Source organism: Trichechus manatus, unplaced genomic scaffold (assembly GCF_000243295.1).
Source record: "Trichechus manatus latirostris isolate Lorelei unplaced genomic scaffold, TriManLat1.0 scaffold00009, whole genome shotgun sequence".
NCBI lineage: Eukaryota > Metazoa > Chordata > Mammalia > Sirenia > Trichechidae > Trichechus > Trichechus manatus.
The window spans coordinates 33,062,887-33,089,267 of NW_004443945.1; the positions used below are offsets into that span (position 1 = coordinate 33,062,887).

At 38.1% G+C, this 26,381-nt stretch overlaps 1 protein-coding gene across 1 annotated transcript in view; it reads left to right on the forward strand.

Annotated features, from left to right (window-relative positions):
* Positions 1-26,381, forward strand: part of CNGB3 (cyclic nucleotide gated channel subunit beta 3) — a 218,399-nt gene that overhangs the window by 181,628 nt on the left and 10,390 nt on the right. Inside the window, exons 14-15 of the mRNA XM_004370790.2 lie at positions 4,615-4,698; positions 12,859-12,977. Of these exons, the coding sequence (XP_004370847.1) occupies positions 4,615-4,698; positions 12,859-12,977 (203 nt within the window). The remainder of the gene's footprint in view (positions 1-4,614; positions 4,699-12,858; positions 12,978-26,381) is intronic.

Sequence of the window (26,381 nt, forward strand, 5' to 3'; positions counted from 1 at the left end):
AAAAAAAAAGCTCTGACCCTGATGGCTTCACTGGAGAATTCTACCAAACTTTCAGAGAAGAGTTAACACCACTACTAGTAAAGGTATTTCAGAGCATAGAAAAGGATGGAATACTCCCAAATTCTTTCTATGAAGCCAGCATAATCCTGATACCAAAACCAGGTAAAGACAGCACAAAAAAAAGAAAATTACTGACCAATATCCCTCATGAACATACAAACAAAAATCTTCAATAAAATTCTAGCCAATAGAATTCAACAACATATCTCAAAAATATTTCACCATGACCAAGTGGGATTCATACCAGATATGCAGGAATGGTTCAACATTAGAAAAACTATGTAATCCATCACGTAAATAAAACAAAAGATAAGAACCCCATAATCTTATCAATTGATGCAGAAAAGGCATTTGACAAAATCCAACACCCTTTCATGATAAAAACTCTCAGCAAAATAGGAATAGAAGAGAAATTCTTCAACAAATTTAAGGGCATTTATTCTAAACATCATTCTAAATGGAGAGAGTCTGAAAGCATTCCCCTTGAGAATGGGAACCACTCTTATTCAACATTGTGCTGGAGGTCCTAGCCAGAGCAATTACGCTAAAAAAAGAAATAAGGGGCATCCAAATTGGTAAGGATGAAGTCAAAGTATCTCTATTTGCAGATGATATGATCTTATAGACAGAAAACCCCAAAGAATCCACAAGAAAACTACTGGAACCAATAGAAGATTTCAGCAAAGTATCAGGATACAAGATAAACATACAAAAATCAGTTGGATTCCTCTACACCAACAAAAAGAAATTCAAAGAGGAAATCACCAATCAATACCATTTACAATAGCCCCAAGAAGATAAAATACTTAGGAATAAATCTAACCAGAGACATAAAAGGCCTATACAATGAAAACTACAAAACTCTACTGCAAGAAACCAAAAGAGACCTACGTAAGTGGAAAAACATACCTTGCTTATGGATAGGAAGACTCAACATTGTGAAAATGTCAATTCTACCCAAAGTGATCTACAGATACAATGCAATCCTGATCCAAATTTCACCAGCATTTTTTAAGAAGATGGAGAAACATAGCAGCAACCTCATATGGAAAGGAAAGAAGCCCCAGATAAGTAAAGCATTACTGAAGAAGAAGAACAAAGTGGGAGACCTCACACTACCTGATTTCAGAACCTATTATACCACCACGGTAGTCAAAACAGCCTGGTACTTGTACAACAACAGATACATAGATCAATGGAACAGAATTCAGAATCCAGACATAAATTCATCCACCTATGAGCAGCTGATATTTGACAAATGTCCAAAGTCCGTTAATTGAGAAAAGATGATCTCTAACACATGGTGCTGGCATAACTGGATATCCATCTGCAAAAAATTGAAACAAGACCTATACCTCACACCATGCACAAAAAAAAAAACTCAAAATGGCTCAAAGACCTAAATATAAAATCTAAAACAATAAAGATCATGGAAGAAAAAACAGGGACAATGCTAGGAGCCCTAACACATGGTAGACACAGAACACAAACCGTAACTAACTATGCACAAACACCAAAAGAGAAACTAGATAACTGGGAGCTCTTAAAAATCAAACACTTAATGCCCATCAAAAGACTTCACCAAAAGAGTAAAAAGACAACCTACAGACTGGGAAAAAAATTTTGGCTATGACATATCTTATCAGGATCTAATCTCTAAAATGTACAAGATGCTGCAAAACCTCAACAACCAAAAGACAAATTACACAATTAAAAAATGGGCAAAGGATATGAACAGGAACTTCACCAAAGAAAACATTCAAGCAGCTAACAGATGCATGAGGAAATGCTCACGATCATTAGCCATTAGAGAAATGCATATCAAAACTACAGTGAGATATCCTCTCACCCCAACAAGGCTAGCATTAATGCAAAAAACAAAAAATAATAAATGTTTGAGAGATTGGAACACTTAGACACTGTTGGTGGGAAAGTAAAATGGTACCTTGGAAATCGATTTGGCATTTCCTTTAAAAGCTAGACATAGAAGTACCATACAATCCAGCAATCCCACTCCTTGGAATATATCCTAGAGAAATTAAGAGCTGTCACACGAATAAGATACATGCACACCCATGTTCATCGCAGCACTGTTCACAATAGCAAAAAGATGGAAACCACCTAGGTGCCCATCAACAGATGAATGGATAAACAAATCATGGTATATCCACACAGTGGAATACTACTCAACAATAAAGAACAACGGTGAATCTGTGAAACATCTCGTAACGTGGATGAATCTGAAAGGCATTATTCTGAGCGAAATTAGTCAGTCACAAAAGGACAAATATTGTATGAGACCACTATTACAAGAACTCAGGAAAAGGTTTAAACACAGAAGAAAACATTCTTTGATGGTTACGAGGGTGAGGAGGGAGGGAGAGTGGTATTCACTAACTAGATAGTAGACAAGAATTATCTTAGGTGAAGGGAACGACAACACACAATACAAGGTAAGTCAGCACAACTGAACTAAACCAAAAGCTAAGAAGTTTCCTGAATACAACCAAACCCTTTGAGGGACAGAGTAGCAGGAGCAGGGGTCTGGGGACCATGCTTTCAGGGGATATCTAGGTCAATTGGCATAACAGTTTATTAAGAAAATGTTCTGCATCCCACTTTGGTGAGTGGCATCTGGGGTCTTAAAAGCTAGCAAGTGGCCCTCTAAGATACATCAGTAGGTCCCAACCCACCTGGAGCAAAGGATAATGAAGAACACCAAAGACACAAGGAAAATGTTAACCCAAGAGACAAAAGGGCCACATAAACTAGAGACTCCATCAGCCTGAGACCAGAACTAGATGGTGCCCAGCTACCATCAATGACCACCCTGACAGGGAACATAACAGAGAGTCCCTGACGGAGCAGGAGAAAAATGGAGTGCAGAACTCAAATTTTAGTCGAAAGAAAAAAAAAAAAAAATACTAAATGGTCTGACTGAGACTGGAGAGATCCCGGAAGATATGGCCCCCAGACTCTCTGTTAACCCAGAACTAAAACCATTCCCTAAGTCAACTCTTCAGACAAAGATTAGACTAGACTATAAGACATAAAATGATACTCGTGAAAAGTTTGCATCTTAGCTCAAGTAGATATGTGTGTCTAAATGGGCAGATACTGTCCGGAGGTGAGATAAGTAGGCAAAAAGGGATAGAAGCTGGTTGAATGAACACAGGAAATCCAGGTCAGACAGAAGGGGTGTGCTGTCACAGTATGGGAAGTGCAACTAGGGTCACATAGCAGTGTGTGTATAAGGTTTTGTATGAGAAACTAACCTGAACTGTAAACTTTCATTTACAGCACAATTTTAAAAAAAAGTATATTTGAACTGTCATTTGCTCAACAGATATTGCTTTTGTATCTACTATGTGCATTTCCCCACCTTGAAGAAGATGGTAATTGAGTTTGTGAAGAAGGACATACAGGCTTACAAAGTTAATAATGATGTCTAACGATGGTATAAAAGGTGTTATAAGAGAGAAAAATATTAATCAAAGGTTTCTATCTCTGTCAGTCCTAATAGACTAAACTATACTAATGTAACACTATTATTATAATATTTAGTATTACAGTCAATTCTTATTAATCACAGTAGATATGTTCTATAAAGTCATTGTGAACACTGAATTGGCAAATTCTTAACCATTGCTTTGAAGAAAAATACAGGATTAGGTGTCTGTGAGCCTCTGGTCACAGCATTCTCATCAATGAATCAATACATAATCTTGTTTTATGTGTGTTTCTGTGTAAGGACACCTTATTTAAGATATATTGTTGATTCATTAACATTAAATTCACAGCCAACAGTACAATAGCTCATGCCTGAACAAAGTTTATCTAATACATGTTTTCTCCATAATGCACATCACAGCCTTCTTGCACTTCAGAACACTATACTTGGGGGCCATTTTAAATACTGAAATCACCAACAAAAAGCACAAAAATGCAAAAAACATGACGCTAAATCGACCATGGAAAGGACACTTTTTTACAGTATAAGCGCTGAAGCAAGAAGGCAGAGCGTCACCTTGTTCAACCTCAGCTGGGATATGTATAACAGGCAACTCAGATTTTTTACTGCTCTATGCATGTCCTCAAATGACTGTGAAAGTGTCACAAATATTGATTTGGGGGTTACAAATAAATTTTAGCAAATAGCTGAATTCCAGATATGAAATCTACAGATAATAAAGATGAACTGTACCTTATTTTATCATAGTCATTAATAGCTAGAATTAATTAAGCACTTAACTTTACCAATATGGTATAAAAACCATTTTTATCCTCATTTTACATGTGAGGGCATGAGAGGTTACATAGCAATAAGTAGTGGAGCCACAATTCAAACCTACTTCTAACCAATCAGTAACCAAACTCTTGTCACAGTACTGTATTATTTTCCCTAAATTTTGGGTCCAAAAAGTCCATTTCCATTAATAGTTTAGTTATAGCATAGATAATGCCTGTAACTGTTTATTTCCTTTGCATTTTAAAATCATTTGGAGTATTGGTCTTCTTGATGTGTCTATAAGAATTATTTTTCTCTTTATATAGGGTTGTGATATGCAGATGATTTATGATATGTTGCTAAGATTGAAATCCACTCTCTATTTACCTGGTGACTTTGTCTGCAAAAAGGTAAGTACGTGCTATCTTTCAAATGCACACCCAATAAATACATTGAAGAGGAGTTCAAACATAGGTCAAAAGCGTAGTTTAAACAAAATTTGTCTGGGGTGAATTCCATAGTAAAGAAGTATTATGATATACAGCTCTATATAACAATAATGTGCTCTCAAATTTCAGAATGGAACAAGACAATGTGGGTTTCATTACTCATGTTACAGGATATAAGTGGTATAGGTAGTCTGAAAAGCTGCTTTGTATAAATGTGTATTATTAGTCCTCACACCCCATTAATTCCAAATATTTGAAGTGGAGAAAAAAGTTACAGAAGCAAAAGGTGGTTCTGCCCTTTTTATGTCTTCAGCAAACTATCAGTTAACTCCTTACCCTGTTTGTGCATAATCAATGCCACATTTTTGAAAACTTTACTGCGCTTTTTATGATTACAAAAGTTAATACACATACATTATTTTAAAAAAAGAAAATGCATAAAATCACAAAGAGAAAAATTCCACCACCCAGAAATAACCACTAGTAATATATATTGTCTTATTTTTTTATATGGACTGATGGATATATAGATCTTGTTTTACAAAATTGGCATCATACCATACATACGTTTGGAAACTTGCTTTGTCATGTAACAATATGTCATACAAATCTTTTACATATTATTATGTAATCTTCTACAACCTGATTTTTTTTAAATTGTGTAATATTCCGGTCTATGTATATGCAATACCAACTTCCTATTGTTGGACATTTAGATTATTTCCAAATGTTTGCTATTACAAATAGTTATAAATAACCCTAAAATGAACATCCCTTTGAATAAATTTTTTTACACACCTCTGATTATTAACTTAGGGTAAGAGAGAAGGAATGATGACCCTAGGTCTTATATCTTGAAGGACTAAATCAATGGCGAAGTAAAAAATCAAAATAAAGAACAGAGGAAGATAAGCAATTCAAAGAAATGAGAGATAATCAAAGACCTTGGAGATTTAAAGCTAGTGAAGTACTTACATCACTCCAAAATAATGAGTACGTACTATGGTAGAAGTAAGTACAAGCTACTGTAGGGCAACAAAGTAGGGACACTTGTCATTCTGGAAGGTACTGGCAAGATTTCCGGAGAAAATGATGCCCAAGCTAAGTCTTAAAGGAGCAAACCAAATGAAAGAGGAAACAGGTGTTCCGGAGAAGAAAGAATTAGCATAAGCAAAGGCAGAAAGGAAGAGCTGTGTCTCCAGAGGGAGGGAGTTAAGAGAACCACAATAAGGCAAAAATTAGAACATTTTTAATATCATTTATTCAATAAAATTTAATAAATATTTTTGCTTACTATGGACCAGGCTACTGGTCCAAAGTACTGGGTATATACAAAAAACAAAACAAGAAAACCATTACCATCGAGTCAGTTCCAATTCATGGCAACATCATATATCACAGAGTAGAACTTCTCCATAGACTATTCTGGCTCCACAGAAGCCAGATCACCAGCGCTTTCTTCTGTGATGCCACTGGGTTGGTTTGAACTGTCGACCTTTAGTAGTCAATTGCAAACTGTCTGCGCCACCAGGGACATTGGGTATGTACAGCAGTGAGCAAAAAAGATGATTCTTGTCCTCCAGAAGCTTATAGTCTGGTGCAGCAGTATTCAATTTACAATGTACATTAGAATCACCTGAATATAGATGTTTGGGCTCCATCCTCAGAGATTCAACTGATTTGAGTGGAGCCCATATGTCATTTTTGTTTTTTTAAAGCTCCCCAGAAGATTCTAAAATGCAGCCAGAGTTGAGAACCACTGGCTTGATGGAAGAGACAAATAACAAACAAATGAAATTAAATGCATAACTACGAAGCGGGTTATGTTGAATAAAGGGAAAAAAGAAGTGGCCAGGAATGTTTGTAACAGCAAAGGCACTTAATTTAGATTGGAGTGTGTGAGGGCAGGAGAGTGAGGAGGTTGACAGATTGTCAGGCATGACCTTTGTAAAATCTAAAGAGAAGTAGTTCTTTAGTAAAAGAATGGAGGGGACAGCATTTTAGATGAAGACTATGAATCATGAGCCATAAGGAAGGTGAGGAGAGCTTGGCATGTTCAAGTGAGCAACTGCGATAGTGGTGAGAGACGAACTCAAATGGAGTGTGAAGTACTGGATGGGGGCATCCAGGTGGAGATGCTGGGTGCGCAGTTGGAAATGAGTCTAGTCCATGAGAGAGGATGGAACTAGAGGTAAATGTTTGGGGGCCCTATATTGTAGAAGCTGACTCCATGAGACCCTCAAGAAAAAGTAAGAGAAGAGGGTCAAGGCTGTAGTTTGGAAAAATACCAATGTTTAAAGATGAGAAAAATGAAGAAAAATCAGACAAGGCAACTGAGAGGAAGCTGTCGGAGATAAGAGGAAAATGGGAGAGAGATTGTGACATAATGGAAACCAAGGACACACAATCCTACACAATCTAGCCTAAGTAAAAGCAGACAGATTGGTGCTATCAAATCATTTTTATAAAAACGAGCATACAAACCACATTGCATTTTAAGTATCCCTTTAGGGCAGTGGTGCATTTGGAATGGACATGACCTTAACACACCAAAATGGCCTTTCAGTTTGTTCCAATAGCAGCAGGAACTGAAAATTGAGATAACTCATGTAAGTTTTAGAACCCGAGCCCCTAAGCAGTGCACATTTGCTTAGTAACGTGTAAAATGCAAAGGAGAGGCAGCCTTATCATTTCTAATTTCTTCCTAACATCACATCCATCTCCCAATAATAAAAACAAATCAGCAAACATACGTGAGGGAAGAAAAGAAATAAATAGGGAAAAGAGCAGAAATGAGAAGACTCAAGAACTACAAACCACGTTTCTTTGTTGTTGTTTTTTTTTTGTTTGTTTGTTTGTCATTTTGTCTTTGTTTTTGTTTAAGAGGCCATTTAAGTGATAGTACATATTGACAGAGACAAAACTTGTTACTTGGCCAGACTTTAGACAACTGAGTACAGCTTAAGTTTTGCTCATCAGTGCCACAAACTGTTATAGGAAAAGAGGAGAAACAAACTCATGCCATATTGGAGGTTACCTAAATAATTGAAGAAATGGCAGGATTCTGGTCTGAGTTTGCTGACCTGCCTCATCTTCAGGATGATTCCTAGCTTGGACTGCCTCAAAGAGCATTTGAGAAATTTACCAGGATGCTCTAGGGCAGTGTTTCTCACAATTTAGTGTGCCTAAGAGCCCTGGTGGCACAGCGGTTAAGAGCTATGGCAAGCTACGGCTGCTAAACAAAAGGTTGGCAGTTCGAATCCACCAGCCTCTCTTTGGAAACCCTATGGGGCCGTTCTACCCTGCCCTACAGGGTCTCTATGAGTCGGAATCAACTTGATGGCATTGGGTTAGGTTAAGAATCGCCTGGAGATCTTGTTAAAGTGCAGATTCCTGGGCTTCCACATCCAGAGATTCTGGTCCAGTAGAATTTGCACCTCTAAGCAAGCTCCAGGAGTCCCTGAGTGGTGAGTTAATGTGCTCAGCTGCTAACTAAAAGGCTGTTGGTTTGAGTCCAACCAAAGGCACCCTGGAAGAAAGGCCTGGCAATCTACTCCTAGAAAAATCAGCCATTGTAAACCCTATGGAGCACAGTTCTACCCTGACACACATGGGATCACCATGAGTTGGGTCAGCTCGATGACAGCTGTCTTGGTTTCTAAACAAGCTCCAAAGTGAGGTGATGCTGCTGGTCCAGAAACCACACTTTGAGTAGCACTGCTGTTTTCTGATAGGGTATACTCAAGTGGCATAATTCTCCCTCTAGCCTTGGAAATAGCCTCCTACACAAGAATCTTTTTTTTTTTTTCATTGTACTTTAGGTGAAGTTTTACAGAACAAATAGTTTCTCATTAAACAGTCAGTACACATATTGTTTTATGACATTGGTTAACAACCCCACAACATATCAACCCTCTCCCTTCTTGACCTTTTTTTTTTTCTTTTTGGTGAAAATACACATAGCCAAAGATACACCATTTCAAAATTTCTACATGCACAATTTAGTAACATTCATTACTTTCTTCCAGTTGTGCTGCTGTTCTCACTTTAGATGAAGGTTTACAGAACAAAATAGTTTCTCATTAAACAGTTAGTGCACATGTTGCCCTATGACAATGGTTAAAAACCCCATGACATGTCAACACTGTCCTTTCTCAACCTTGGGTTCCCTATCACTAGCTTTCCTGTCCCCTTCTGCCTTCTAGCCCTTGTCCCTGGACTGTTGTGCCTCATTAGTCCCATTTTGTTTTATGGGGCTGTCCAATCCCCAGCTGAATGGTGAACCTCGGAAGTGACTTCACCACTAAGCTAAAAGGGTGTCTGGGGGCCATACTCTCGGGGTTTCTCCAGTCTCTTTCAGGCCAGTAAATCTGTTTTTTTTGTGTGTGTGTTAGAATTTTGTGCTACATCCTTCTGCAGTTCTGTCCAGAACCCTCTGTTGTGATCCCGGTCAGAGCAGTCAGTGGTGGTAGCTGGGCACCATCTAGCTGTACTGGACTCAGTCTGGTGGAGACCTTGGTAGCTGTGGTCCATTAGTCCTTTGGACTAATCTTTTCCTTATATCGTGTTCTCTTCATTCTCCCTTGCTCCCGAAGGGGTGAGACCAGTGGAGTATCTTAGATGGCTGCTCACAGGCTTTTAAGACCCCAGACACTACTCACCAAGGTAGAATGTAGAATATTGTCTTTATAAACTGTGTTATGCCAGTTGAGCTAGATGTTCCCCGAGACCATGGTCCCCATAGCCCTCCACCAAGCAATTCAGTCCCTCAGGGAGTTTGGATGTGTCTGTGGAGCTTCCATGACCTTTCCTTGTACAAGTTGTGCTGGCTTCCGCAGTATTGTGTACTGTCTCACCCTTCACCAAAGATACCACTTATGTATTGCCTGTTTAGTATTCCCCCCCAACCCTCCCATCCCTCGTAACCAACAAAGATCGTTACTTTTTTTGTGTGTAAACTTTTTCATGAGTTTTTACTATAGTGGTCTCATACAATATTTGTACTTTTGGATTGACTTATTTCACACAGCATAATGTCCTCCAGTTTCATCCATGTTATGAGATGCTTCACAGATTTATCATTGTTCTTTATGTTTGCATAATACTCCATTGTGTGTATGTACCATAGTTTGTTTATCCATTCATCTGTTGATGGGCATCTGGGTTGTTTCCATCTTCTTGCTATTGTGAACAATGCTGCCATGAACCTGGGTGTGCATATGTCTATTTGTGCTACACAAGAATCTTGTAGCTCTCACTAAGGGTTAACTCACTCTGCATGAAGCTCTTGCATCTCTACACTTTCTCCAAATTAGTGCATAAACCAATCAGAAGAGCTTGGTTCGATCTTATTTTGCACATGCTGTCAGCCCTTGTTCTCTGAGGAATGTCTACTTCATTTGAGTGCTAATTAAACTTGCAGAAAAGGCTTAAATTAGCCTCAAAATATATGCAAGAAACAGTGGAAGTTTTGGTTAGTTGATTATGCCAGATCTCCTTAAAAAATTATTGAAATGATCATTAAAAAATAATTAAAAGTGCTGAACTATATTTAAGTACCCATTATGTATTTCTACCTCCAGTCGGTTGTAATAACTGCCTTTGAAAAATTATTCCAGTTCCTTGGGAGTTACTTCATGCAAAGAAAAAGGAATATGACCCTGTTCTAATCATTACTTCCTGAAGTATGTCTTGAAAAACTAATTTTCAGACACTTTTCCTTATTTTAAAAATCATTCATAGCTACTACTTTGTTTTTTAAGAGATTAGACTTGATATTGGAGTCATCATTAGACATGATAGATGTATATGTATTATATCGTTGTTGTTGCCATTGCCGTCGAGTCGATTCCGACTCATAGTGACCCTATAGGACAGAGTAGAACTGCCCCATAGGGTTTCCAAGGAGCGGCTGGGGACTCAAACTGCCAGCCTTTTGATTGGCAGCCAAGCTTGTAACCACTGAGCCACCAGGGCCCCCATATATAGAGTCAGGTAATGTAAGTGCTGCTAGTTCTAGTGCTGTCACCTACTAACCTTGCAAGTTTGTTTAAGACACTTTACTTTTCAGGCCTCTACTACCAATTCTTCAATAAAAACAATAATGCCTTCCCTATTTAGATTCACAGTGGTTTTTGCAAGAATTAAATAAGTTAACATCTATGAAAAAGTTCCTTGCTATTTATAAAGTAGCATGTCCTAATAGAAAAAATAAAGGAATTAAAATACAGAGCTATGTGGACATCAGATATTATTATTTTAAAAAATACTGGATATTGATGTTATATGAATAACTATAATAAAATCAATCTATGTTGAAATTTTTACCTTGATCTATATTTGAGTATTAATATATGCTTAATATGCTGCACAATGCAAAATATAAACATACTTCTTGCATTGCTCAGTGAGGAGATCTGGATTCTAGACTTCCTTTTGCTTCTAATTATTGAGTCTTGGAATTTGGCTTATCAGCTAAGCCAATCTGTGCCTTGGTTTTTCTTTGTGAAAAATGGAAATGATAACATAGACTCTACCTTCTTCATAAGGATAATGGGGAGATAAAATGAAAATAGTAATTTCCCACATGTTAACTAAAAGATGGAGTCTGGTAACTTTAAAGTCAACTTCATAGTTATAATACATCAATAACTAATGTCCAAAAAAATAACCCTTGGCATTAAATAACTTCAAAACTTCCCAGAGAAATGTTAGATTATATTTCCTTAATTCATAAATGAATGCCAATCAAGTCCTGTGCTAACAATGGCACCAAGCAGTCATTGCTTCAGTCATCTCAGGGCGTAAACTATAATCAAAATTGTTTAATCTTGAGACTCTATGGCAGTAGGTTTGGTTTTGTTTTAATCATTTGAAAATATGGTTAACCAGAATGTTTGATTAACTCAAATAACCCAATCCCCTCCTGAGCCATGCAACTGAATGTATTGTATTCTTGCAATCTTTATATACCTCAGGGTGATCAAGATCCAACTCATTAAATCATATAGATTCTGTTATCCAAGTAGTTTGCCTAGTATTACATGCAAACTGACCTATATAGAATTTAACAGCCTTTTTTTTTTTTTTAACCCAAATGCCATTTAGTTGTTTTGTCAGACATATTTACTTTTTTTGGAAGTTGGGGTGAGGGGACATGTTCCAGGGGTCCCGCAACTACCCACTAGTTTGGTGATTTGCTGAAAGAACTCACATGATTCAACATAAAGTCAGCTGCAGGCTTCCTAGGTCCTCCTCTGCGAGGGCTGTGGAGTTGCACTTTTCTCTCCAGCTGTGAACCACAGAGACACAAGCAAAATATCACCTCCCAGGGAAGCCCACTTGAGTCTTGGGGGCCAGAGTCCTTAAACGGGGCTTGTCACCTAGCCACATGAGCAGCCATGGTGCAGACTCCAAACAAAGTACCAGGTGCACATCATAAATCTTAGTGCTTACATTAAACAATGCTGGCATCCTGGTACATCTTGCCCACTGCCTTGAACATACAGAATAACATCGTTAATCAGTGACCATGTGAACATTCCAGGAGTTTTGTTCTCAGGGCTTCAACAAGGGTCATTGACCTGGTTCGAGGAGTCCCCAGAGATAAGCAGGAATGAGTAAAACAACCTGCTGCAATAATACTTTCCTTCAATATGGAATAAGAGTAATAGCTTAAAGGTCTCCTATGCATCAATTCCCAAAATCATTCCTCAGTGTCATAGGCAGAAGAGTAAACATTAGAATGGCTGCAGCCCATGCTCTTTGGATAGACCAAGCACCTTCTTCAAAGTTCAACAGTGGTCACCAAAGCCAGGTGCATCCATGCTCTTACAATCATGCCCATTCCTGGTACAATATGCTGACTAAAATATCTTCATATGTTCAGTGGTGGCATACAATGTTCATATGTTGGGAGGTGTCCATCTTCCTAATAATTTCCTTTTGAGTGATAGGACCAACCAGTGTTTATGTAACTACCTCAACAGTTAATTAATTAAGATAATTAGTTTTACGTTGATGTTTTCATTTACTCCTCTAGAAGACTTTATATTTCTTAATTTGTGGCATAGTTATCAATAATGAAGTGACTACCATTTCTTCTTTATATTTGGCATATAGGGAGAAATTGGCAAAGAAATGTATATAATCAAGCAAGGAGCAGTCCAAGTTCTCGGAGGCCCTGATGGTACTCAAGTTCTGGTTACTCTGAAAGGTGGGGCAGTGTTTGGAGAAATCAGGTATCTGAAAGACATCTCACATATATTGAAGTCAAATTATTTGTCCTAAAATAAAAATCTTAGGTCATAAAATAAGTGAAGTTCCTGTTCAAATTTCTTAAAAGTTTGGTTATGCTGAGAGCATTGGTAAAATAAGGATTTTCACATTTCTATTCATTCTCTCCTTTCTCTCCCTGCAAAGATCTTATGTTTCCTAAGGAAAAGGATTATGTCAGTCAGCTTTACAGTCTCAGGACCTAAGTCAGTGCCTGGCCTAAGATAAATGCTCAATATATGTTGAATGAATACATAAATGAATTAATGAGATGTTGAGAGAGTTGGTTGGAAGACCTTACATGCCAGGCTAAGAAGGTGGTTTTGAGTAGATGAGTGATAGAATCTTAATTGTGGGACCAAATTTCCTGGGTCCAAAACTCATTTCCACCACTGATTAGCTAGGGTCCTTGGGCATGTTACTTGACCCTCTGTTACTGAGTTTCCTCATCTTAATAATAATAAAAGTAATACAACAACAATAATATATATCTTAGAGGGTTGGTAAATGAGTTAATACATGAAAAGTACTTAAAACAATGCCTGGCATCTGGAAAGAGCTTAATAAGTATTAACTGTTGTTATTATTATTTCTTATTGGCCAGGAGAAGTTTATCTTAGAACAAGTCCCCAAGAGTAAGAATCCAAACCAAAAACCAAACCCGTTGCTGTCAGGTCAATTCCGACTCATAGTGACCTTATAGGACAGAGTAGAACTGCCCCATAGTGTTTCCAAGGCTGTAATCTTTACAGAAGCAGACTGCCACATCTTTTGTCTGTGGAGCAGCTGATGGGTCTGAACCACCGACCTTTCAGTTAACAGCCAAGCGCTTAACCACTGCACCAGCAGGGCTCCTTTAAGAGTAAGAATATAGATAGCAAATTTAAGCACATTGTGGACCAGACACTTCTATATGCATTATCTCACTTAAACTTATTCATTTATTCATTCAACAAGTATTTATTGAGTGCCTGTTACATACTAGATTACCAGGTATTACTCTAAATTCTTGGAAATACACAGTAAAACAATAGACAAAACGTCGACCTCACAGAGCTTACAGTCTGACAGAGGGAAATTGACAATAAACAGTTAAACAATTAACTAGACAAGATAAATTCACATTGTGATAACTGTTATGAAGGCAAAACTGTGAACTAAATTGTTTGAAAGTGACTAGGGTTACTACTTTAGATGCTGTGGTCAGGGATGGGCCCTCTGAAGAGATAATAGTTGAACTGAGACTTGAAAAACTAAAAGGAGCAGCTGGCCATTCAGAAATGGGGGAAGAGCCCCCAAGATGATAGAACAGTCTATAGGTAAAAGCAAGCTTGTCTGGTCAAGGGACAAAAAGGTCAGTGTGGTTGGAATATGGCAAGTAAGTGACACTGTGAGAGAAATGAGGCCAAAGAAGTAGGCAAGGGCCAGATTATATAGCACCTTGTAGGCCATGGTAAATACTTGCTGTTTTATTATAGATACAAATGGATGCCAGTAGATGGTTTTAGGAAAGAGAGTAACACAACCTGAATTACAATTTTTAGACCACTCCAACAGCTATGTGGATAAAAGATGGTAGAGGAGCAAGAATGAAATAGAAGAGACCAATTAGGAATCGTTTGCAGGGGTTTGAGTGAAAGATGACAGTGTCTTGAACTAGGATGGTGGATATTAAGATAGAGAGAAGAGTACACTGTCAGGGAGTTATTAATATAATCATTTCACAACTGAGAAAACTGCAAATCCAGGATGTCAAAAATCTTGCCCAGGATAGCATAGTTAATAAGTGATAGGGACAACATTCAAACTCAAGTATCATGGATCGTGGTCCAGTGACCTGTCCACCACACCACAGAAGAAAGTTTGTCCAACCTCTAACTTCATGGCTGCTAAGAAGTTATCTCTGGTTTCCAGTGATGTGGATAATTTCAGATGACTTAATATTAGCATAATTAAGTTTTCCTTGGAATGTTGAAGCATATTATTTCTCTGTTGATAATTTGGCCTCTCTGTTTTATTTTTTATCCTCACTTAACGACTGGGTGGGCACTCCTGGGAAGGTCCTCTTCTGGGGCAGTAGTGGAAAACACTTCTTAGAAAGTCAAAGACCTGAGTTCTTTGCCTATTTCTATCATCCTCTTACTGGGAGTCTTTCTAAAAGTGATTTAATATTTTTGTGACTTAATAATCACTGTACTCTTGAAGGTCATAAAACATGCAAAAGCCTAATCTGACACATTGTAGAAAATAATTAGTTGACCTCTCTCAAAGGTTGAGTCCTCCCTGAAGAATGACATTTCATAAATACAGGTATGTTAATTGCTGATACAATCATCACAGGAGGAAATACCCTGGGAATAAAATGCAGGCGCTGCTGAGTTGCAATTGAAAGGGATCCTAGATTCTTGATTGCAGCTTTTTAAATAAATCTCCTATTACCAATTTGGTTACTAAGGCCAAATTGGAACCAGTGGGCCAGCAAAGTCTAAACTTGCTCAGTTGGAAGTTTTTTTTGCCTTGATTCTCTTCTTGGCTGTGGTGGAAGAGAAACAGGATGCATCTCCCTCTTCCCAGTGTTAGCCTGAGTATACTAGGCCCAAGATGGAGTCACTTATGTTAAGCCCCATGTCAGCAAACTGAACTCTATTTTCTGTTTCCTGTAAATGCCTGACCTTCCCAGGAGCTGCAACCTAAGTCAGCCAATCTGCTCTTGCCGCCTTAGCTATGCTAGATGACTGGGCTATGAAAGTTCCCAGTATGTCATATAAGGAAAGTTACTTAGAACCAATCACTTTTTGCCTAGCATTACTTCCTTCTTCTTACACCACTTTGCCCATATAACTCTGGTCTCTTCTGCTCGCCCTTGGGGGCTGTTGTCTGACTTCCGGGGTCTGCTAAGGACAGCCTTGTGGTAGTTTATGACTCCATGGTTTTCCTTACATTTAATGACAAGTTTTAGTCACTGAATGTATTTGACCACTTTCTATACTCCTTCTGCATCTGTTAAAATCTTATGCTTCCTGAAATGCATCTGCATTTTTACCATTGGTATTGCTATTAAGATTTCAATAGGATTCCTTGCTCGTTTCACCTCTCTTTGCAAATTCCTCCCCCTGGCAAATTCCTACTCATCCTTTAAGATCCAATTCAAATGTCACCTCTTTGAAGCCATCTCCAACTGCCCTTCAAGCAGTTGCCCTCATCCTATATGCTTCCATAGCACTTCCTTTATGCTTTTATTACAGTAGTTACCACCGATTTATAGTTAATCTGTTCAGATTGGTGTCCCCAACAGGGGACATCAATGAGCCATCAAAAGAACTAAAAGTTACCCATCTTTATATCACCAGTAGCTGCATAAAAATTGTTCAATAAATGTTGATCCCTATTTATAAACTGCCTCCTTTCAAAAATAATTTCAGCAGTTTTCAAATTCAGCAGTTAATTGTTAAAAGTTAATCGTGAACTGACACAAAAAACAGAAAAATTATATTTGGGGCCCCTTAGAGCATAATGTGAGATGCCACAGAGAAGTCCAGGCATTAGTTCCTTACTAGGCACAGTGCCAGCTGTGAGGGTACAATGGTGAACAAGAAATGATCACATCCTTCAAGAACCTTACAAACATGTGAGACAAGTGGAGGAAAGATTTCAATACCACTTGATTCCCATTGCCGTTGAGTCGATTCTGGCTCATAGCCATCCTATAGGACAGAGTAGAACTGCCCCATAGGGTTTCCAAGGAGAGGCTGGTGGATTCGAACTGCCGACCTTTTGGTTAGCAGCCGTAGCTCTCTGTAGCTCTTAACCACTGTGCCACCAGGGCTATGAATTGTATATTATGATGAGAGTATACAAAAGATACTATGGAGCACAAAGGCTTATCAAGGACCAATGTGTTCTTCGGCTTTGGCAATCCCAGAACCTGTGAATGTGACCTTATTTGGAAAAAGGACCTTTGCAGATGTAATTAAGTTAAAGACCTCAAGGTGAGACCATTCTGGATTATCCAGGTGGACCTCTAAATCCAAAGACAAGTGTCTTTGTAAGAGAGAGAAGATAAGAAGACACAGAAGAAAAGAAGGCTGTATGAACTTAGAGACAGAGATTGGAGTTATGCATCCACAAGCCAAGGAACACCTGGAGCCCCCAGAAACTAGAAGAGACAAGGAAGGATTCTCCCACTGGAGTCTTCAGAGGGAGCCCAGCCTTGCCGACACCTTGATTTTGGACTTCTAGCCTCCAGGACTATGAGAAAATAAATTTCTGTTGTTTTAAGCCACCCACTTTGTGGTATACTGGTTACAGCAGCCCTAGGAAACTAATACAGAACCAAACTCTTTAAATTGTTAACTTTTGAAATTTTACTGAAAAAAAAAAGAAGGCATGCTGGATGCTTCCCTTTACTTCACCCTACATGGCCAGTCCACCACAAGACCTGTCAATCTCACCTCCTAAGTATCTCTCAGATCATTTGCTTCTTACCTTTTCCATTGCCACCACTTTGGTCCAAACCACCACCACTGGACAACTGCAATAGCCTACCATATGTCCCCCACTCCAATAACCACACCCCTCCACAATCCAGTCTCCTGTACACTCTGGCCAGAGGGAACTTTTGGAAACATGGAGCTGATCATGTCACTGCCCTCCTGCTTAAACCTGTTCGATGCTTTCATACGGTTCTTAGGCGTAAGAATAAAATTCTGGTCCTCACCGATAAGATCCTCAGGGTCTAGCCTCTGCCTACATCTCTACTTCAGGTTGCACCCCATCCCCCTTGCTCTCTTTAATCCAGACATTCTGGGTCTTTTTCAGTTCCTTGAGTGTTCCACACACCATCTAGCAACAAGGTGATTTTTTTCACATATGCTGTTACTTCTGTCTGGATACATCCGCCACCTCCTTTACCTAGGTCTTAGCTTCTTCTGGGCCTTCCTTGACTCCCCACTACAGGGACCTCCCAGGTCTCTTATCAAGCTATATTCGTCCCTTCAGAGCACTGTTTGTACTTATGCACTCATTGGTGCATTTATTTCTTCAGTATCTTTATTACTTACTAAATTGTAAGCACCAGGACTACCACGCATGGCCGTACCAATTTTGCTCTGCATCAAAGTCCATTGAGGGGAGGGAGGGCTGCAATCCAGCCACACTCCACTCCTGAACCATGAGCTCTGGCCATTTGCTCCCCCTCAAGCACAGGTGTCCTTTATTTTGCAAAAGAGGGTGTTCTTCTAGATAAGCTCTGTACCCACAGGGCTGCATATGCCAGAGAGGCCACATTTTTCTAATTTGTGCAAGGACACTTGATACTGGTTCCCAGGGGCCCTGGTAGACACCAAGTTTGATTTTTATTGCAGACTCTATCTCCAGCCCTTAGGGCAGTGCCTGGCCCATGTAACTGCCTAATAAATACTGAATAAATAAGTGAACATAATAATTCTCTATCTTTGTGAATGTACAGATACGCATTCATTTTTGTCATGAATATGCGTATTCAGTCTTGTGCCCTTTTATGTCAATTTTCACGAATAAGAATAGCACTGCTATATTTCTCTTTGGAAAATTATTTTGTCTTTCTTTTTAAGTTGTTTCTTTCAGGATTATTCCCAAAAGTGGAATAACTGGGTCAAAAGGTAGAAACATTTCTATAACTCTTACAATATATGGGCAGATTATTTTCCAAAAAAATTGAACCAATTTACAATACAACCAGCAATGTATAGCTATTTTTGCACAGCACTACCGATATTACTTTATTATTCTCATTGGTTTTGCATTTTAATAGGTTGTTTTAATTTGCATTTCTCTAAATAGTGCCTGGAAAATAATAAGTTCTCAATAAATATTTGCTAAATGAATTAATTTCCTTTGGGCCTATTTATTTTCACGAGTATGATCATTTACCTTCTGCATTTCTTTCTTTCTTCACCATCTTTTTGTCATCATATTTTTAACAAGTTATTTAGTAGAATTTAGGCATTGATACATTCTTATCTGTTTTAGGTAGCTTGGTTTTCATTCAACACATTTAAGTTCCAGTTATATTTGTCATTTCTCCCATTCTGAGGGTTTCTTTTCAATATTTACTTTATATCATTGTGAAAAAGCCAAATACTTTGAAAAATAATTTGAAATCTTCTTCCCCTCTAAAACATTTTTACCTAGTTCTCCTGAACACTCAAGTTTTTAAAATGGGGATACCTGAGGAGACCACTAGGTCTTTGGAATATTTTAATTCCTTATTCTTAACTCTTCATCAGTATAACACTATTATTCTCATTTCTTTCTTTCTTTCTTTCTTTCCTAAAAGCCAGAAATCATAGATATATTACAAGTATGAACAGGAGCAAGATTTGATCAATGTTAAAGGAAAAAAATTTTCATATCCATTTTTTCCAGTCCCAAACCTGTCAACTCTGTGTTAAAAATACATATTTATATTTTCACTACATCTTTTTGAATACAGTCTCCTTGATTGTGTAGCACTTTTTTTTTGCTTTGAGCCACACATTCTTTTCAAACCTATCTAAGCCTTACAACCTTCCTGTGAAAAAATATATTATCAGTATCACTGCTGAAACATTCATTCAAATATTCTCAGAATACCTCCTAAAATAACTTCTCCAGTGTCTCTAATTCTGTGAAAATCAAAACTCTTTAAGACCATTTGGGAAAGCAGAGAGCGAGTAAAGATTATGATAGTCAGACTTTGGCACAGCTTATCGCGCCATCTTGATGGTCTTTGTTCCTTATTTTTTTATGTTGTCCATTTGCAAATCTGTGGCATTAAAACAATAACAATGACTGCATTGGTAACGCTGGAGTTATGGTTTAAGGAAAAGACCCTTTCTCTGATCTTAGATTTGAATTTCAGCTATGAAACTCCTAGGTATTGTCCTTTAACAAATCACTTTACTGATTCTGGAGCTCAGTTTCCGTTATCTGTACGAATAGGTAAGAACCTTCTTTACCAGATTTGGTAATTAAGTAAGATAATATAGTGATTTATTTTTTAAATACTTTAAAACTATAAACTCTGAATATGTATATGGCATTATTAGCTCTTTGCACTCCAAAGAAACAGCTAGGGACTAAGCTAGCATATTAGTTTGTTTTATACAGCATTTTCTAGCCAAAATATCATAGTCAAGTGTTCTTTTGGGCAGGGGTAAAATAAAGTTTACGTGTTATTCTTTCACCCCTCTCTTCTTCCTTAGAATTTTTACCCAAATTCTTCATTGTTCATCTACTTCTCTAAAGCCAATTCAATTCCAAAATCAAGACCTGCTGGGAACAAAAGGGCTAGATATTTTATATCTGTGAATTCTCAATGTTTTAACTCTACTAAAACTCTATGCATGTAGATTTTCCTCAAACTATTTTACAAAAAAAACTCTGGTCTGGCATGTACTTGTCATTCAAATAGTTTTATGAATATCAAAGTATTTGCAAAGATCAAGCAGCCTGGGAAGAAGTGACCCTAGAACATCCTCTGATATTTGCTCATCAACAAAAGTTTTGTAAGTATTTATTTTTAGTGAAGTTGTAAGAATTCTCAGGCAACAAAGTGTTCTCCAGTAATACGGATGAGGATAAAGGAATATCTCATAAAAGGACTACATAGAGGACCTGACCTCATGATTCCTAAATACAGCACAGTTGGAAATTTGCTTAATGAAAACAAATATTTAAAGTTTTCATCTTTCTTTCAATGTTGGATGTGATACACTTTCCATTGATAGTGTTGTAGGGGAAAAAAGACTCCAGGCTCAAATTTAATCAGAAGAGATTTTTATTAAGCCAAGACAAAAACAAAGACAATCATTGGAATGAGGGAGACTGTCAGCATGTACCCAGTACAGAGGACGAAGGAATCCACTGAATCACGGTCATGGTGTCAATTATATACATACTATAGAGGACAAAGAAAATCACTGAAGGATCCTGACTGGTAGCAGATCAGTTCATTAGTGTCATAGGTGAGACTACAGAAGCAGCGAAAGGACCATGACTAGGATACATACATAATTACAGGTTAAAAAAATTTACAGGATTGGTTCTGGGGTTTTAATTACCTGGTTACGTGGTGGCTGGGGTCGACTTATGATCATGCAACCCTGAGTCATAGTCACAAGGTAGTTATAAGACAATACTAGGACCCCAACCTTTAACTTAAATCAGATAACATGAGTCATGGAGCATTTCCTTCTTTTTTTACTTAGGAACACTTATTTATTAACCAGCGGAGAAACTGTTGTGCTGGTTTTTCTATCATATAACTAGGGGAAAGGGAAATTAGACCTTATTCTAGCTTTCCTTACTACAGCCAAGCCTTGTAAGATTTAGGGGGGTCTCCACTCTCCAGATCAAATAGCATTTGTGGTTAGTTTTATTTCTATTCTAGAAAATAATTATAGATGAGAAAAATACTTTTAGACTAGAACCTTCTACATTTTAGAAAACATTATTTTTTATAGTTACTAATGTGTTAATAACTCTCAATCGTGTTTTTCTGGATGCAGTAACAGTGATTTTTACACTGTACAACTCCATGGGGCTCGAATTGCATTATAGTCTGTGTATGCAGAGCACAAGTTATGGGGTCACATATGACAGCCCTGGACAAAGCTAGGAATTAATGACTAGCTAGAGACTAACTGAATATTCTTGGTCTTTCTGATAGATATATATTAAGTATAGATAGATATGGATATGGATACAAATATAGAAAATGTGTGTGTATATATATATGCATGTATATATAATCTCCATGTTTCTATTTATCCCTGACATTTACAGAGTTCTTCACATAGACAGTTCTCTCACCTAGTCTCTGAATACGCCATGTTTCTCTGACATTCAGACAACTGCTTTCTTTCACTCTCCCACCTTCGGCACACTAGAACAAAGCAAGTAATTTACTGTCCAGTTACATACTGCAATTTAGGGCTCAAAATTCATCAGTCAAAATTTCTACCTATTAGCACCCTCTTCATCATTGAATACAACTATTTCAGTATTCAGAAAGATAATCAGATACTTACCCTAGGTACTAAAAGATAGCCTTGTTTCCTACAAGTGAAATTAAGTAACTTGCTCCACAACACAATAAATGGTAATATTATCTGGTCCCAAAACCTGTATTCCTTCCACAAAACCATTCTATGCTTTAATAATTTTCCTTTTCCCCTACTTCACTTCACTATGCTGAAAACACAGTAGGTGATTAAAATAAAAGTCAGAAAAGTCCTTAAGTAACTGTCTAAGGTCAAGGCAAATAGAAGCCATCTAGGATTAGAACCAATTTCTTTATTCCCTGGACCATTGCTCCATTCACTATTTTATGACCTGGGGACATTTAACATTAACCTGAGCTGTTTGTCCTCCAGCACATGATCATTCAGAAACACTTTGCGGGATTGGGAATATTTTTACTAAGCTATTTAATGATGGGAACTTTCCATTGGTGGGATGCTAGAGAAGCATTTTGTGGACAAGAGAAAAAAGATGTTATTTTAAACGTTGCTGAGAGAGTTTGGGCAAAATCCATCTGGCAGGCAAACTATTTCCTCCGTTCAAAAACTCATCAAGCACTCCAAACGTGTAACCTGTAGGCAAGTTTAATTAAAGCTTGAGAAATCTCAAAATAACCTGACATTTAATTATGTTATTTCCGTTCTACACTCATAGTCTGACACACACAGAGACACTCTTAGGTCCAAATTAAGCTCCCCAGTGCCATCCAGCCCTGCCTAACTACTGGATTACCCTGCTCTGAGGGTACAGAAATGTGAATGAAATAGGCTCATTCAATCATTGTCCTTCAAATATTAATATCCATTTCATAGAGAGATAGGTCAGAAGGTAGATAGGAAGTTAGGTAGATGATTGAGTAAAGAGATGATTGTGATGATAGACAGATAGGTAGGTAGGTGGGTGGGTTGGTGTATGGATGGATGGATGGATGGATAGATTTCTTGTATTAAAAAAAAAAACAAGTGAAGGCAGAGTTTGTCTTGGGAAGAACCCTAGTAAAGGACTAAAGTAAGTGCTACCATTAAGCAAGAAATTAAAAATGAAAGCATTGAGCAAAATAAATAGGCATTAACATGTCAGCACTTATGGATTCCAAATATATACTTTCTGTCTTGGGGGAGTAATTCCACTTTTAAATGTCCTAGATATTCCTGTACCAGTGTTTAACATTAGGTGCAGGTAAGAGGCCCTATTTGATGCCTTAAGGTAGACTTACACTAAAAAATTTTTCCCCTTTTTTCCTGCCTTCTCTGGTTTTAATTGAGCATTTTATGTGATTCCATTTTATCTCCTCTCTTAATTACACTTCCTTTTAAAAAAAATTTAGTGGATTTTCTAGAGTTTTCAATATACATTTTTAACTAATTGAAGTCCACCTTCATATAACACTAAACCAACTACCAGGCAACATGGCACTATAGACAGAAGCACCACACCATCGCTCCACAGCAAAGACCTGAAAAACTAAGTCCGACAGAGACAAATGTCAATCCTGAAACCCTAAGTATCAAATAAAGAGATAAAGAACTCAGCCAAGCACTGAATGGAATAAGAAACTGACAGAGAACAGAGAACATGTAGAGGGCCCTATCAGCTAACACAGCACGGATTCGCCATCTTGGACTCCTGTCGGAGATCAGAGAACAAGGAGTATTGGAAAGCAGCTTCACAGAGCTCCCAGCAGGAGACAGAACAACCGGTAACCAGCGATATATGCTTTCCCACCTGGCACCCTTCTTCACCCCCACTTTGCCTCCTCTGCTTCCTGCGGCCACAGTTTCTTGGTCAGGAGGCACTGGCTTCAGCCTTGTGCTGCTGGGATTCCACCCACCCGCACTGGCTGGCTCCCTAAATGCCATTTGTTGGTTGCTAGTGTTGCTTTTTTCCACTTCTTTTGGTTTCTTACATTCTTCTCACCACCTCCCCCGTCCTTTCTCTCAAATACCTGGCTCCATGTGCCATCTTTGCTTCTTCCTGAAAGGCTGTGAAATGCCACTCGACTGTGGAACTGCTTTCTGGCCCATGCCGCCACACTGGTGGGATCCCCGGGGCCTTTTGTTTGTTTGATTTGTTCTGTTTTGATTTGTTTGTTTGTTTGTTTTCTTTTTCTTTTCTCAGCTTTGGTATTCCTTCTAGCCAGGCTGTACTGCATGGCTTGGAAGCTACTTCCTCAATCTATGCAGCTGCAAAGTGGGATCCCTGGGGGCCCTTCTTTTTTATTTTTTGTTTTGTTTTGTTTTGTATTCTCTCTTTTTCCCTTCTTGTCTTTCTTCACATCTCAGTTTCTCATCTCTCTATACTTAACTTCTCTTCCTGTCTCCTGAATACCTGGCACTGTGTGACACCTCTACCTTTCTAGCCAGGCTGTACTTCACTGCCTGAGAGCAATTTCCACCGTATTCACAGCTACTCCAGTGGGAACCCTGGGGGTTTTCTTTTCTTTTCTTTTTTTCCTAATTTTTATTTATTGTCTTTCTTTTACTCTTTTTCTTTTTTTTCCCCTCCATTTCTTGGTCTCTCATCTCTCCACTCCAACAGCAAGTTCCTTTAGCACTCATTTTTCTTTGTTTGTTTTTGGCTCCTGTTTCTCTCTCCTCTTTCCCATACCCATCTTAGCTCCACAAATGCCAATCTCCACCCTCCTTCCTGCCTACTTGCACCGTGCACTGAACATCACACCCGCGAGCAACACAGGCACAGCTTACCGGAACCTGCCGTACACTGCTTCACGGCCCGCCATGTCAGCCCTAGTACATGCCACAAACAACCCATCCAGGTAACTCCTCTTCAGCTGAACCCACCCTGCTACACCATAGCTGAGTGACTGACCCTGCCCACTAGATAAGGAGCAGAAAAGTATCATGCCCATAGACAAGCAAATAACAAAGAATGCACAGCCAGCCTGCTCAGACATAACCAAATAAAACAAAAAAGCAGGATGAAACAAACAAATCTACAATCAATAAATGAGGAAAATAACAACTGAATGTCCTGAAGGCAGCAGACAATATCAAAACATATTAAAAAAATGGAACAAGAAGGTTCCAGTAGGCATCCAAAATAAAACACCAGATGACTTTCCATTAGAAGAAAAGGCACTAGAACTACTTGATAGGGAATTCAAACCTCTAATACTCAGAATTATCCAAGAGTTGAAGCAAAAAGCAGGCAAAAATGAGGAAAAAATAGACAAATTCATGGAAAAGGCAGACAAATTCATGGAAAATACAGATCAAAAAATGGAAGAATCTGGGAAAATAATACAGGAACAAAATGCCAAAATAAATTCACAACTAGAAATCAGACAAAAACAACAATTAGAAATCCAAAAGATAAACAACAAGATTTCAGAAATGGACAGTGTTTGAAACGATGGAAGACAAGATTAGTAAAATTGAAGACAAACACTTGGCTACAACTCTGTTTGAGGAAAAATCAGAAAAAAGAATAAAGAAAAATGAAGAAACCCTGAGAATTATGTGGGATACAATGAAAGGCAAAATTTTTCAAGTGATCAGAGTTCCAGAACAGGGGGAGAAAATAGAAAACACAGAGAGGATCATTGAAGAACGGCTGACAGAAAACTTCAGCAGTATCATGAAAGATGAAAAGCTGACCATCCAAGAAACTCAACGAAACTTATATAAGATAGACCCCAAAAGAAAATCACCAAGGCATATCATAATTACACTCACTGAAACCAGAGACAAACAAAGACTCCTGAGAGCAGCTCAAGAAAAAATGAAAAGTGCATACAGAGGAGAAACAATAAGACTAAGTTCAAATTATTCAGCAGAAAACATGCAGGCAAGAAGGCAATGGGAGGACATATATAAAACCTTGAAAGAAAAAAATTGTCAGCCAAGAATAATACATCCTGAAAAACTCTCATTCAAATATGATGGTAAAATTAGGATATTTCCAGATAAACAAAAATTAAGGGACTATGTAAAAATAAAACCAAACTTACAAGAATTATTAAAGGGAGTCCTTTGGTCTGAGAACAAACAACATCAGACCACAGGCTGAATCTAGGATGCACAACTGTACCAGCCAGATACCAGTCTAGGAAATGAACTCTCAGGGACTATCCAAAACCAAAAGAATTACAACAGGGAACCAGAGAGGTTAATCTGTAAATTACAACAACATCAGAACAATAAAAGAGGGAACAAATGGTGTAGGTATAGAACCTTTTAGTGGCAAGGAAGACAAGATGATACCAAGTAATAATAGACTGGTTCAAACTTAGGAAGATAAGGGTAAATTTCAAGGTAACAACAAAGAAAGTTAACAAACCTACTCATCAAAATAAAGAAGAAAAACAT